This window comes from Lycorma delicatula, chromosome 1 (assembly GCF_047948215.1).
Source record: "Lycorma delicatula isolate Av1 chromosome 1, ASM4794821v1, whole genome shotgun sequence".
Classification (NCBI taxonomy): Eukaryota; Metazoa; Arthropoda; class Insecta; order Hemiptera; family Fulgoridae; genus Lycorma; species Lycorma delicatula.
The window spans coordinates 275,036,928-275,050,499 of NC_134455.1; the positions used below are offsets into that span (position 1 = coordinate 275,036,928).

A 13,572-nucleotide genomic window follows, 5' to 3' on the forward strand; every position below is an offset into this window, starting at 1 on the left:
TGGTTATTCCAGCATGAGGAGCTCCATGGTGACACAGTGTTCTTAAATTGATGAAGTTTATTGTTGATGGTAGCATTCCATTCACTGTGCCACTCATCATGAACCACCCTCTTGAAATAGACAAGATCGTTCGAAACAGTGTGATTAGCATGTGTGAGGCTGGAAACATGCATATATGATCAGCTACTCAACAAGTAGTAGACAGAATTCTCAGCATGTCTAGCATTTTAGAAATTTTACCTGTAGCTTCTTCAAATGTGTTACTCATATCAGTGTCATTGGTCAAAACAAAATCCTAGAAATCTAACCTGCATGCACGCCTCAATTAGTTCACCATATAAGAACACTTGACGGTCAACATGTTCCCTCAACGGGAAAAGCAATGCACTTTGTTTTTTCCAAGGAAAACATGAATTCAGTTGATTTACACCACAATTCTAAGTGGGTTATTGTGTTTTGAAGAGCCCTCTCAGCAATAGCCAATGTTCTACATGCAACATAAATAAAAATATCATCTACGAACAATGAACACATACGTTTTTGTACGCAGTTTGTTTTACTATTTATCGCTACGGCACACAAAATAACACAGGACATATCACTGTGGTACTCCGTTTTCTAGTGTAAAACCTTTGAATATTGTTCCAACACAAACTCGAAAGAACGGATTATTGAGCAAACCACTGATGAATGCAAGAGGATTTCCTTGTATACCTCATCCATGAAGTGTATTTAGGATTCCTCTCCTCCATGCCATGTTATATACCTTTTGCAAATTGAAAAATACAGCAACCAGGCGTTGGTGAAATAAAAAGCCATTTTGAATAATATTTTCCAGGGCAACTACATGATGAATAGATGATCTACCTTGGTGGAACCGCATTATTCAAGGGTAATTAGAATGTTTCTCTCAAGGTACCATACTAGATGACTGTTTATCATTCGCTCCACCACCTTCCACTGGTCAAGGAGATAGGATGTTAACTTGAGGGGCATGATTTATCTTTGCCTGGTTTCAGTATGGAAATCACCAATGCTTCTGACCAAGAATTTAGAAACACCTGGTCGGAGAATATTCTATTGTAGATACACAAAAGATGACATAATCCAGTATCTGGGAGGTGTGATAACATACTGATACTATCATTTCTGGGGTAAGCATCACAAGAATTATTCAAGTCATACCTTAGCTCATCAAAAGAAGAGGGTTGGTTTAATTCATTTTGCGAGTCTCTGATCATGAACAGGATATTTTCTATCTGCAACTTATATCTCACAAACTCAGGACAATACGATTATGTAAGTGAAACTAACCCAACGACCTTCCAAACGAGTTCTCCTCATCAACTGGCGCAGTAACAAGGATTTCATTCCTTTCCAGTCCAATCAACTGCAATGACTGTACTCTTCCACATATGACCTGAACCTTTCTCCAAACAATCGATGATGTAGTTATCTAAGAAACGGTATCAATGTATTTCATCCATGATTTCCATTTAACACATTGAAACACTTGAATAGAATGCGTGGAGCAATTCAGTTGTAGGTCTTCGATTAAAATTATGTAAAGCCCTGCGCCGATCCCTTAGTGCAAACCTGCAGTCTTCATTCCACCAAGGAACAGCAGGTCGCCTTAGCTTTCCAGATGTTAAAGGGATGAATTAATTTGTGCTATTGAGTATCAGGTGTGTAAACATGGCAAGTTGGTGGATCACGCTACCACTCTTGTCATATTGGCCAGAGAAATCCTTGCATTCGATGCAGTCTGCTCTCCAAATCACCAGTGTGGCTGACTCTGAGGCAAATCGATATTGCCAACAGAGATAACAACTGGTCTGTGATCGTTTCCAAAGAAGTTTTTGGAAATGTGCCAAGTAAGGCATGGGAGTAGGGTTGCTGAACATAAAGACAGATTAATGCATGAAAATGTACCTAATGATGATGATACAAATGTGTACGACCCATCCTACATGAAGGTATAAGTTGCAGAAAATCATTCTGAATGTCACCATATCTTCACTAAGACTGTAGGGATGTTTGTCACTAGTGGAATTTGAGCAGCTGTTTCAATTTCTTTCAGGAAATCAAACACACCTTAACATCCTCTGCCCTCAGTTTGATGGTCGCATCTTTCGCTGATGTATCCACGAAAGGACACATCATCCTGGGGATGGAGGTGAATTTTCTGCAGACAGTATTAAAGGATTTTCTTCTTTTATCAGAATTTCACTATCCTCATGGCGAGAATGGAGACTGCAAACATTCCACTGAATAATATTCATAGCCACAGGAAATACTTTTTTCCTGTTATAAATAAAAACTGTGATCAGATTACTTATTAAATACTATCTGGTTTTTTTTATGGATTTTACGACCTTTAAGAATTGCTCTGGTTCTTCGAGCACTTCATCTGCAACCATATCCTCATAGAAACCTTGAGATGGTGGAGGGGACTTGGAAGCCTGGAAGGATGGAGATACCCTTCCAAGCAATGATGTTTTAATAGATCTCTTCACTGGGATCTTGTATGCTGCTTAATTGGTGCAGCAGGAACTTTAAGGATTGGTGTAATGACTGATGTGGCTTTAGATAAACCACCATTGGTTTTTCAGGCAGAAGTTACCTTCTTGTCAGTACTCAATGCTGAAACAGCAGCCAAGAGGTACTTTACTTGTTCTGACAAAGCTTCTACAACTTAGTCAGTTCTTTACACAATGAACATTCTTTCTCTCTCTGTACATTGTTTGAGATAGCCTATACAAAACTAACACCAGGTTGTACAGGATTCCTCATGCTGAGGGATTTTCTGTATTCTTGATAAGCCACAGGGAAGGACACTTTCTCCTCAGTTCAGATCTTCAAAATAGCCTCTTCTTCCCTGTAAGGGCATTCCCAAGACCTTACTGAACGTGGAGTTTTGCAGTTTATAAATTTTTCTTATTCAACGCATGTGTTACCTTCATGTCCCATACAGCTGTAAAATGCACAAACCTGTTCCTTTTGGCAACCAATTTTGGTGTGACCAAATCTCTGACAGTGAAAGCTGCATCTTGTGTTTGGTATATATATATTCACAAATGAACAGAAAGGTAACCAACCAGGGATAAAATGATAGCTCTTCTGATATTTCCACTAATTCAATATTAGCCAAATCACAGCAAAAAATCACTTCCTTACTGAAATTCAGCATATGAGGTTTATTCAGAAAATAACTGAACATTTTTAATTATGCGCTAACAGAGATATTTAGTGACGTGCAGCTGGCAGCATAGTGCTTCGCATAATCTCTGTAACCATATGTTCTTGGATTGTTTATATTTCGTTTAGTTTTCATGTTATTGTTATTTGAGTGTAACATGTTTAATTAAATGTTAGAAGTGATTTTTGTAATGTGTGATTTTTTGATGATTGAACTTTTGTCTCAAAGTCTTAGCTGTAAACCCAGCTTTCGTCTTCCATTATGATCCATTGCATGAATGTTTTATCGTCATTGGCTAGTTCAAGAAATTGCCGACAAATATCCACACAATATTCTTTCTCCTGTATGGTCATCAAACAAAGAACAAACTTTGCTGCAACTCTATGCATGTTCAATTTTTCAGTCAAAATATCATGGCATGATCCAATTGAGATGATAACCTTTTCTGCAAGTTCTTTGAGAGTCAATCAGTGATTTGCATGCACCAGATCACTGATTTTCTGAATGTGGGTGTCATCAGTTGAAGTTGAAGGCCTTCCTGGTCAAGGGCCATCTTCAATTGACTGACAACCACTTTTAAATCATGAAATCATTCGTAACATTGTGTATGAGCCAGAGCATCATCTCCGTAAGCTTGTTTCCAGAGGACATTCTTTGAAATTCATTACATAAAGCCATCCACCCATCGGCAAGATAATTTCCACCTTGGGTTATGGTTGCATTTCATAAGGTGTCGCAATGCCATCAAGTGTAAGTGTACAAAGAAACAGTGTATGATGTTGTGTAGTTGTGTAAGGGTACATGTTGTAATCTGTGTGATATAAGTGTATAGCATATAAAGTTCAATAGCTTGGGATGCAGTAGGAAGAAATCTGCATAGGCTAGGGCTGTGGGGATGCCAATCCCCAAAATCTTAAGAGAGTAAGACTCCCTGTTGGGGGAAACATCCAGAAAAGATCACCGCAATATCTTTGTTCAGTAGAGAGTGGCATCTTGTTGAGTGAAGATGTGTCTTTGGTTCTTGGTGGATTTTTTATTTTGCAAAATGGATGAAAAACAGAACGAGAGTGTACAAATTTTGTTTGAAAAAAGGAAATCAGTTTTGAAGACTTATGAACCCTGAAAAACAGCTTTTTGGGATAAATGTCAGAGCTATTCAAATGTTTTTATCTGTTTTAACAGATTATATATTCAAAGATGGCTGCGAATCAATAAAAAATGACCCCAAGTCCGGCTGGCCTTCTACTTCAAAAACCAATGAAAACATTGTGAAAGTTTGCGATTTAGTATGTTCTGACTGTAGACTTATGAAAATGGCTGAATTGAATTTGTTTCTACACAGTTCAGTCAATTTTAACAGTTATGATTTGACATGTGTTGAGTGTCCACAAAATTCATTCTGAAATAATGTCAGACCAACAGAAACAATACTGAACTGTCCAAAAAGCTGATTAATCAAACTGAAACTGATCCATATTTATTAAATAGGATAATTATAGCTGACAAATCATGGGTTTACAGATATGATTCAGAAACAAAGGCACAATCATCACAGTGGGAAGGTCCAAGTTTGCCAAGACTAAAAAAAGCATGACAAAGTCAGTCAAATGTGGAGATAATTTTGGTGGTTTTCTTAAGGGTATCGTGCATCATAAATTTGCCCCTAGGGGCCAGATAGTTAACCAGGAATATTATAAAAGTGTCCTACAGCATTTGAACAAAAATGTACGGAAGAAAAGGCCTCTCTCTCTTTTTTTGTTTAGCCACCAGAACCACCATTAGGTATTACTTCAGAGGATGAATGAGGATATGTATGAATGAAGTGTAATCTTGTACAGTCTCAGGTAGACCATTCCTGAGATGTGCAGATACTTGAAACCCAACCAGCAAATAACACCAGTATCTACCATCTAGTATTCAAATCCATATAAAAGTAACTGCCTTTACTAGGATTTGAACCTTAAAACTCTAGACTTCGAATAATCAGCTAATTTGCGATGACGAGTTCACCATTAGACAAGAAGAAAAGGCCTGCCCTCGGGCAAGACACAAATTGGGTCCTCTACCACGACAATGCACCAGCTCATCGTATGTTCTCAGTCATGGAATTTTTGGTCAAATTCCAAATTCCTATGCTTCTGCAACTCCACTATTCCCCTTATTTATAGCCCCTGCTGACTTCTACCTTTTCCTTATATTGAGATTTCATTGAAAGGGAACTGATTTCACCCATTCAAGACATCCAGACAAATACAAAGAGGGTTCTTAACATCCTTAAGAAAAAAATTTCTAAGAATGCTTCCAAAAGTGAAAACACCATTGGAATCGGTGTGTTCAGTCAGAAGGGGACTATTTTGAAGGAGATCCATCACAACAGCCAGTAAGTACTACCATTTTGAAATTATAATTTCAGTCATAAAACTTTCAATCACACCTTGTAAAATAAAAATAATTAGAACACCTAGCAACAAACCTGAAAATCTGGCAAAAGACGATCACAGAAAGCACGAAGGAGTTGAAACAATAAGTCAATATTTGGTGGGTGGTGACTGAAGTAATGTAGCAAAATTTTGACAAGTAACTTTGGTTCTTTCCAGTGAGGATATTCTATATTGTCTACTTTTTTATGACGTTCCTGGAACAAATTGATGAAAAATATATTAATTAATAAGGACAAATGTATCACTAAGATAAAGCTGGCTGACTTAAACTTTTATTTATTAGTTATCTATTACCCTACATAAGGAAATCCAGATAATATATAAAACATACAATATATATTTTTAGATAATTATGTTCATCTAAAATAAACGACTTAAATAAAGAATACAAGTCTAAATTTCAGTTTAGTTTAAAATATATTTGCAAGTTCTACTTATGTGAATTAATAAGTAGAAAAAAAAAAATTTTTAAACATCATAGCATATAAAAGGCCTGTTAAAAAACAGAACTGTTTGAATTGTGCAAGTATAACAAATTTTATTAAGTGTAGTTGGTATACTGTGTACAGTGAAACCTACACCTAATTTCCCCTGTTAAGAGCTTTTGCTTCTTTATATGTTGTGGTTTACGTACTGTGACCTATTTACATGAGCAAATTATTAATGATTGTTAAGATTTTAATGTGCATTAAACACCATTACTATACTATAATTATTCTCATCTCAAAATAAAAATGTATTTAATTGGGCATAGGTCTATTGTAACATTAACAAGAATAACAAAGCATACGTACTTATAACATGAAAAAATATCAATCATATCTTAATCAATTCAGCAGTATATACTGCTCTTATAGATTTTAATTAAAATACTTTAAATATTTAAAGTATTTTAATTGGCAGTAATTATTCTGTGGAGTGTTGAATACATGAACTTTTTTTACATTGATAACATATAGATATTATATTCATTATGTTACGAATGAATATAGAATATTCATTTATTATGTATACAAATACATATTTATTTTTACTGAGATTTATATTTTTCCTTTTTTTTAACGTCTATTCTTAATTAACGTGTTTTATTACCAATGTACAGCACTGTTTATACGTACCGTATATGAAATGCTTTTTGTTATATTTTTTTTACACTTGATTTATTGAATATAACACAACACAAATAATATATATATATATATATATATATATATATATATATATATATATATATATATATATATATATATATAAAACAAACATTAAAAAGATGAAAAGGTAAGAATCACATCCAGGAGAGCTGTAAACATGAACATATACTAAAATCAGAAATCTGTATACTGTTATTACTACATACGTTTAACTATATGTTACTATATTTATTTATTTCCTAAAAAAATGGTTTACAAACCTATCATATTAACTGAATTGAAGATTCTATATTTGTTAGAATATAAATAATTTACCTGATACTGATCATTGCACCAAATCTGCCGGTATGTTGCTACAAGTTGGTGTTGAGTTGAAAGCCACTGATCATCCAATTTGACCAACAAAGATACAATCCTAATACTCTGGTATTGTAATTCATAACTTCTTTCGTCACCTTAAATATGAATATTAATTAAATATCAAAAATATTAAATTTAAAAATTATTCTGATAATTAAAATAACTAGCATAATAATTTAGAGCAAAAAAATATGGTAGCACTTAAACATTGATGAATTCGTGGAGATATTACCAATTACTTCCATAAGGTGGTGTGTTTTCAACATATTAATGACTGTTGCTTATATTAGTGAAGCAACTTATATTAGTAAAACTTAAGAGTATTAACAATTTTAAGATTATTATCATATTCATTTCCAAAAATTAATGACGCACTTATTAATTTATAAAAATTAAGGGAGAACAACTTAAGTATAATGAAAAAGTTAGTAAGATTACTAGAAAGAACTTTGATGAAGATATTAAGCTGGTTCCTATGAATTCTACTGAAACATAGGTAAAGGGATAATGAACAAAAAATAGGATGAAGTTTGTGACTCTTGTTACAGGATAGGAAAGAGTAGTCCCTATGATGTACTGACATGAAAATGGATGGCAGTTAATAAGAAAAAATTACTGTGTTTAACAGTGAGAGAGAGATCAAGATGACCAAATTTTGGATGGATGTAATGAAAGGAAAGAAAATATGCAACCAGAAAAGGGGAAAAACAAACAGGACTCACTGAGTCTCACAATCAGACTGATATGAGAGATGTTCAGTAAGTGAGTGTAAAGATATGCAAATAATAGACAAAAGAGAGTTCTATATGGTGATCAAACATTACTTCTCAAAAGTAAAACCATGTAGAAAATTAAAGCCAAAGTGGATAAATGTTATGTTGAGTTAGCTCCATTGATTATAACAGTTTACAAATGTGGGTTGTCTATTTTCAGAGTGGTCACATAAGCACAAACAACACTGAATGTTCTGGATAAATGTTGAAGTTACAACTGCAGAGAATATTGAATAAATCCATGATAAAGTGACTAAGGATTGAAAACTGAAAGTGCAAGAGATTACAAGTGCAAGACAACTGGCATCTCAAATGAATGGGTACTATTTTTGCTTACAACATATCAAAAGCATGAATGAATAAAAATTTCTAAACACAGTTTTGGATTACTTCAACATAATCAAAAGGAACTTTTTCAGTGATTCACAACAGTCACAAAATATGGATACATCACTATTGAACTAAACCATAGTTAAAACAGTGGGTTGCAGCTGGTACACTCGCTTCAAAAAAGGCAAAGACTGTTCCATTAGCAGGAAAGATGATAATCACTCTTTTCAGATGCTCACGGAATAATCTTCTTGCCTGGATAGGATAAATTTATACTACGCATCTCTGATGGATCATCATAATAAGCAAATAAAAAAAATTGCCACATTTGAAAATTCCTCCATACCTCCCCTACTTAGTGCTACTTGCAGTTAGGTGATGATTACCATCTTTGGATTGTATGTTTCCAAATATGAAGAAGTGACTTGCTGGAAAGAAATTTAAGTAAAATGATTAACTTATTGATGAAACATCTGCCTGTTTTGAAGACTTGGATAGATCATACTGTAAAGTTAGGATCAAAATACTTTTAACATCATTGGACTACTTCTATGCACTTGAAAGGATATTATGTGGAGAAATAAAACTTCTTTCTTTATTTTTACAGGGATTTATCAAACATACAAGGTAAAAAGTAAAATAAAGAAGTCATTAAAAAAATCTGATAGCTGGCAGGGTTCACCATAACGAATGTAATAATATGATGGGGGGAGGGGTCCTGTTCACGGGGATTATTTTTTATAAGGAGTAGATATCAACTGAGACAATAAGGTTCACATGTTTTCAATATAAACTTATTTAAAAAGATTTCCAGATTACTAAAATTTTACAATTATCATAGTATACTGTACCTGGTTTTTTGCAAGCAGTTTCTAACATGAACCCCTACTACTACTGCAAATGAAAACCTCATCTAGACATATTCATTATGTGAAGACTATTAAGAGCCTAGATCATTTTACATAATCAATTCTTTTATTTTCTAACATACATTAATCTTTTTAATTTTTACAAAGGTGTTAATTATAAGAGAGACTTTTATAAGAAAATGCCTTTTTTTTTACACTTCTCTAATTTTATTTTTATTGTTTTTTTTTTTAATGATAATTCCATAACTGCAACTCAGAAATATGGAACAAATTGTATTGATTTCATTATGATTACAATAATAAATTAAACATTAAAATGTAATAATAAACCTGTGTAGTAATAAACAATAAAGTGTAGTTATGATGATTTAAAAAAAAAATGTTTTCTTACTTGATGATTAGCAGGAAGGTGACCCCCACTGTAGTAAGGATTCCTCAATAAAAATGTTTATAACAATGCATAAGCAGTTGCCTGTTTTTTCAATTAATTTTATGAACTACTAATCTATAAAATTAATGACTGAAAAAAAATTTCACTGTTTGTTTTTCAATGGGTGACAGTTTTAAACTGGTATAAAATATCTGAAATGATTTTCAAAACAATTTCTAAAACAAAAAATAATTACCTAGACATCTTCTAATGCATTAAATCAGAACAAAAGAGGGCAGAAATAATTATTTCTGTGCCCAAAAATTATAATTTATAATTTTCTGTGCAAAAATTATAATTTTTCAGAATGTCAACCAAAATCAAAAGTACAAGTTATAATAATAAATATTATCACAAACTGAATAAGCAACGGATACATTTGAAACAAAATACAATGGAATTCGACTGCTGTAAAAAAATTAAAGAAAAAAAGTTGGTCATAAGATATGAAAAAGTTTTAAAATTTAACAAATTGCATGATATAAAAAGCAATTCAGTAGAGGAAACACAAAAGAAAATTTGACGAGCTGATTAACCACAACCTGAAAACTACTTTTTTAAAAACAAAATTATAAATAACAATTCAATAGACCTTGCATAGAAGAGTGGCCAGAATTATTAAAAGTATTTTCTGATCTGGAAATAATTGTAATAACAATTAATAACTTGACAATTTGTCAGATCTTAAACAAGAATCACAGACAAAGTACAAGTGATGTTTATTTGTCTTCTTTCTGAGTGATTTAAAACATACGTGGATTAACAATATCAAAAAATAATCAATTATTTTAATTATTAAGTAGTTTCATTAACGCTACTATTTACGATTTAGAAACAATTGCATCAGCTTTAAGATCACAGTACATTTGCTTTTTTTCTCTAGATGAGAAAGCACTGGTGCCATTAAGACAGGGACTTTGAAAGAGCCAAAGGAAGATAAAAAAACCCCAATGATAGATTACATGTTACAGGGAACAGGAAACCTGGGTTTATCCAATAGGCGCCTCAGCTATTTGTATGGTTTCTGTGGAAACCCCATTTAATTCTTTGGCCCATCCAAAAACACAAGGTTGCTACTTAAATAAGCCCAATAAAGAAGAGCTACCCTCTTAGCTACACCACAACTAGAAACAACAAATCTTAGAAGACACCACAAATGGAACTAGGGTAACAACTAACAGCCGACTGCAGTCAGCCCATGACATTCATTCCATGACTTCCTTTTCCTTATCTTTTAAAATGAAAGGGGAAGAGGATGATCAGACTTCTTTTTTGGGATAGATAAGGAACCTGCCCAGAACTATAAGTTCTGGGCAACTTACAGTGTTGCCTAGAACCTAACTGATGGTGTGTGTATTCAGGCCTATCTTACATAGCAATTTATAGTGGTAAACATTATACTAGTTACTCTAAATTCCTCTACTAATAGTGAAATTTAAAGATTTAATCATAGATAAATCAAATTATTTAATCTATCTTAAATATTTATTACTTGCCTATTAGATACAGTAAACAAAATGTTTGTACACAACCACACATGAGAATTAAATGTCAGAAAAAATTTAAAAGCTACTGTCAATAACAAGAATCTAACAGCAGTACACATGATCTTGGCTTACAAGTGAAAGGGTTTAAAATTACCTTCTTCACTGACAATATATATATATTGAAGTACACTATGCTAAACCTATTGAAATGATACAGTGTAATAGTATAACTTTCAAAGAAATCAGTAAGTAAATCACATATCTCAGATGTTATACATACATCAGACCTACAGACCTACAAGCATTAAAAATAGTTTTACATGTAATACTATACTTAACAAGTAAAAATTATTATATAAATGTTCTGATTTATTATGACATTCTATTCAGTAATAGCAATATTTTATAAGAAAAGTGTCTTGCAAATAGCAACAAAAGTGCAAGAGAATAATCAGCAAAATCAAAATCCTGCATTACAGACCAACTGAATCAATATTTTTTTACAAATGTAATAATAAACAATTTTATAATTAATTTATTGTAGGCATGTGGAGTTTATTGGTATACATACATGTTTTATAAAGGTTTTAGACAGGCCATATTAAATATTAAATAGATACGGCAAAAATGTAAATAACTGAATATCTATATTTTTTTGGGAACAATTTGCAATAAAGTTAATGAGATGCAAGAAGGGAATAGTGATGTGGAACAACAGTACAGAATAATTCAGTGACAATGTATATGAGACTTAAAATAAACACTATATTGACAGTAGTGAGATTGGGATAAGCAGTTGGTGGAGAAAAGGTCTGTCAACTGACAACAGATTTATATAATTGGCTGAAAACATTTAATACAAAACCAATGGTAAATTTAAATAATAAACTAATAAGATTATTCAGCACGGAAGAATGACTGATGATACTAAAGAGAAAAATCTAAATTTAAAAACAGCAATAGTCTTTTATGGAATCATTAAAATTGTGCCTTTAACACAATTAACACACTTCAACTGATGATTTCTATTTGAGTAAATTAATAAATTATATTTTACCTGAATTGCTACTAACAGCTAAAGCCATCACAATCAAACGCTGAACATTTGCTTCATTCTGCAGCACATCTCGGAATGGTTTTCCATCTTGATGTTTAATTAGATACTCTAAGTAACGTGACCATTGTTCATCCTGCATACATGTACAATTAGTAGCAGTTAACAAAAAATACAACACTTTATATTAAACAAAATGCAGTTGAAGTGATTTAAAATAATGAATAAATAACAGGATTATGAGCTTATGATATGAAGCTAAAACGTATTTTCAGAGTAAAGTAAAATGGAAAAGGAGTTACATATATCACACACACTTTTTACTGTATATAATATTTTTTAATACTGATAATTGCTAAAGAATATTTTATGTTTGATTACAAAAAAAAATACACATGCAGTGTCCCATGAAAAAACAGAGGAACTTTCACGACATGTTTTACTGGTGAAAATAATGAAAAAAATTTATATAAACATAGGTCTTGTTTTTGAGTTACGGCTAGTGAGAGATTTTGGCCAGATTTCAGCTCTTCTATTAAAAAGAAGTCCTACTGTAATTTTTGGGATCAAAATTAAGGAATAAAGTTGTTGGTTTCTTATGTAATTTGAGCTGCGAAATAGGATAAAACAGGTCCTAGAACTGTAACTCCAGTAGTTTTTAAGATACCCAATGTAAAACACAAAATTTGGTGTTGAAAATAAGTTTTTTTTTTTAGGTTTGTAGTACAAGTTAAATGACTAATAAATGGGAAAGATATAGTAACAAAATTTGTTGAGAATTTTATTCTGAGAAAATTAATGTTAATTATATCCAATAAAAAGAAAATAAAAAATTTTAAAAATCGGGTTTTTATTGAAGCATAATAGTTGAAAAATAAGCAGAAAATTGCATTATTCTCTCTGTACCTGATAAACATTCTTTTTAAACATTATGCAGCGTATCAGCATTTTCAAACAAAAGGGTCATTTCCAACGTGTTTGTTTTCTGTTAAACACCAAGTAAATGATCATGTTAATGAAGAACTTGTCTGATTTGGCATATTCAGCACAGCTGAGGCACTAGTACAAGGCGAATTTCATGTCGCATTGGTTTGTCAAAAAACAAAGCGTGGCACATCCTACGGAAAAAATCTTGGTCCTTTCTGCTTGCAGAAGGTTCAAAAACAGAAGAGTAAGAAAAGACAAAATCCACTGCATTAAATAATTTTCTCAACAAAAAAGATTTTAATGAAGTAGGTATCACCAAAAATGGGATTTTCTCTGCACATGTTTACATATATATATATATATATATATATATATATATATATAGGAAATTAAAATCAGATGAAAATTCCAAAACTGCAATAATATTGTAATACTAATAAAATAGAATACTTTTATTATTAACAGAATACTAGTAATTCAATATATAAAATTTAGCACTTTGTAAAAATAACATCATGAAGCTAATAATTTTTCCACAGATATTTTCATGT

At 32.2% G+C, this 13,572-nt stretch overlaps 1 protein-coding gene across 2 annotated transcripts in view; it reads right to left on the minus strand.

Annotated features, from left to right (window-relative positions):
• The window catches only part of Nipped-A (Transcription-associated protein Nipped-A), a 375,844-nt gene that overhangs the window by 209,039 nt on the left and 153,233 nt on the right, over nucleotides 1-13,572 (minus strand). For both annotated transcript variants that reach the window (XM_075378320.1, XM_075378311.1), the window contains 3 exons: nucleotides 12,098-12,230; nucleotides 7,107-7,246; nucleotides 5,673-5,834 (listed from right to left, as the gene is read on the minus strand). In XM_075378320.1, the coding sequence (XP_075234435.1) occupies nucleotides 5,673-5,834; nucleotides 7,107-7,246; nucleotides 12,098-12,230 (435 nt within the window). The remainder of the gene's footprint in view (nucleotides 1-5,672; nucleotides 5,835-7,106; nucleotides 7,247-12,097; nucleotides 12,231-13,572) is intronic.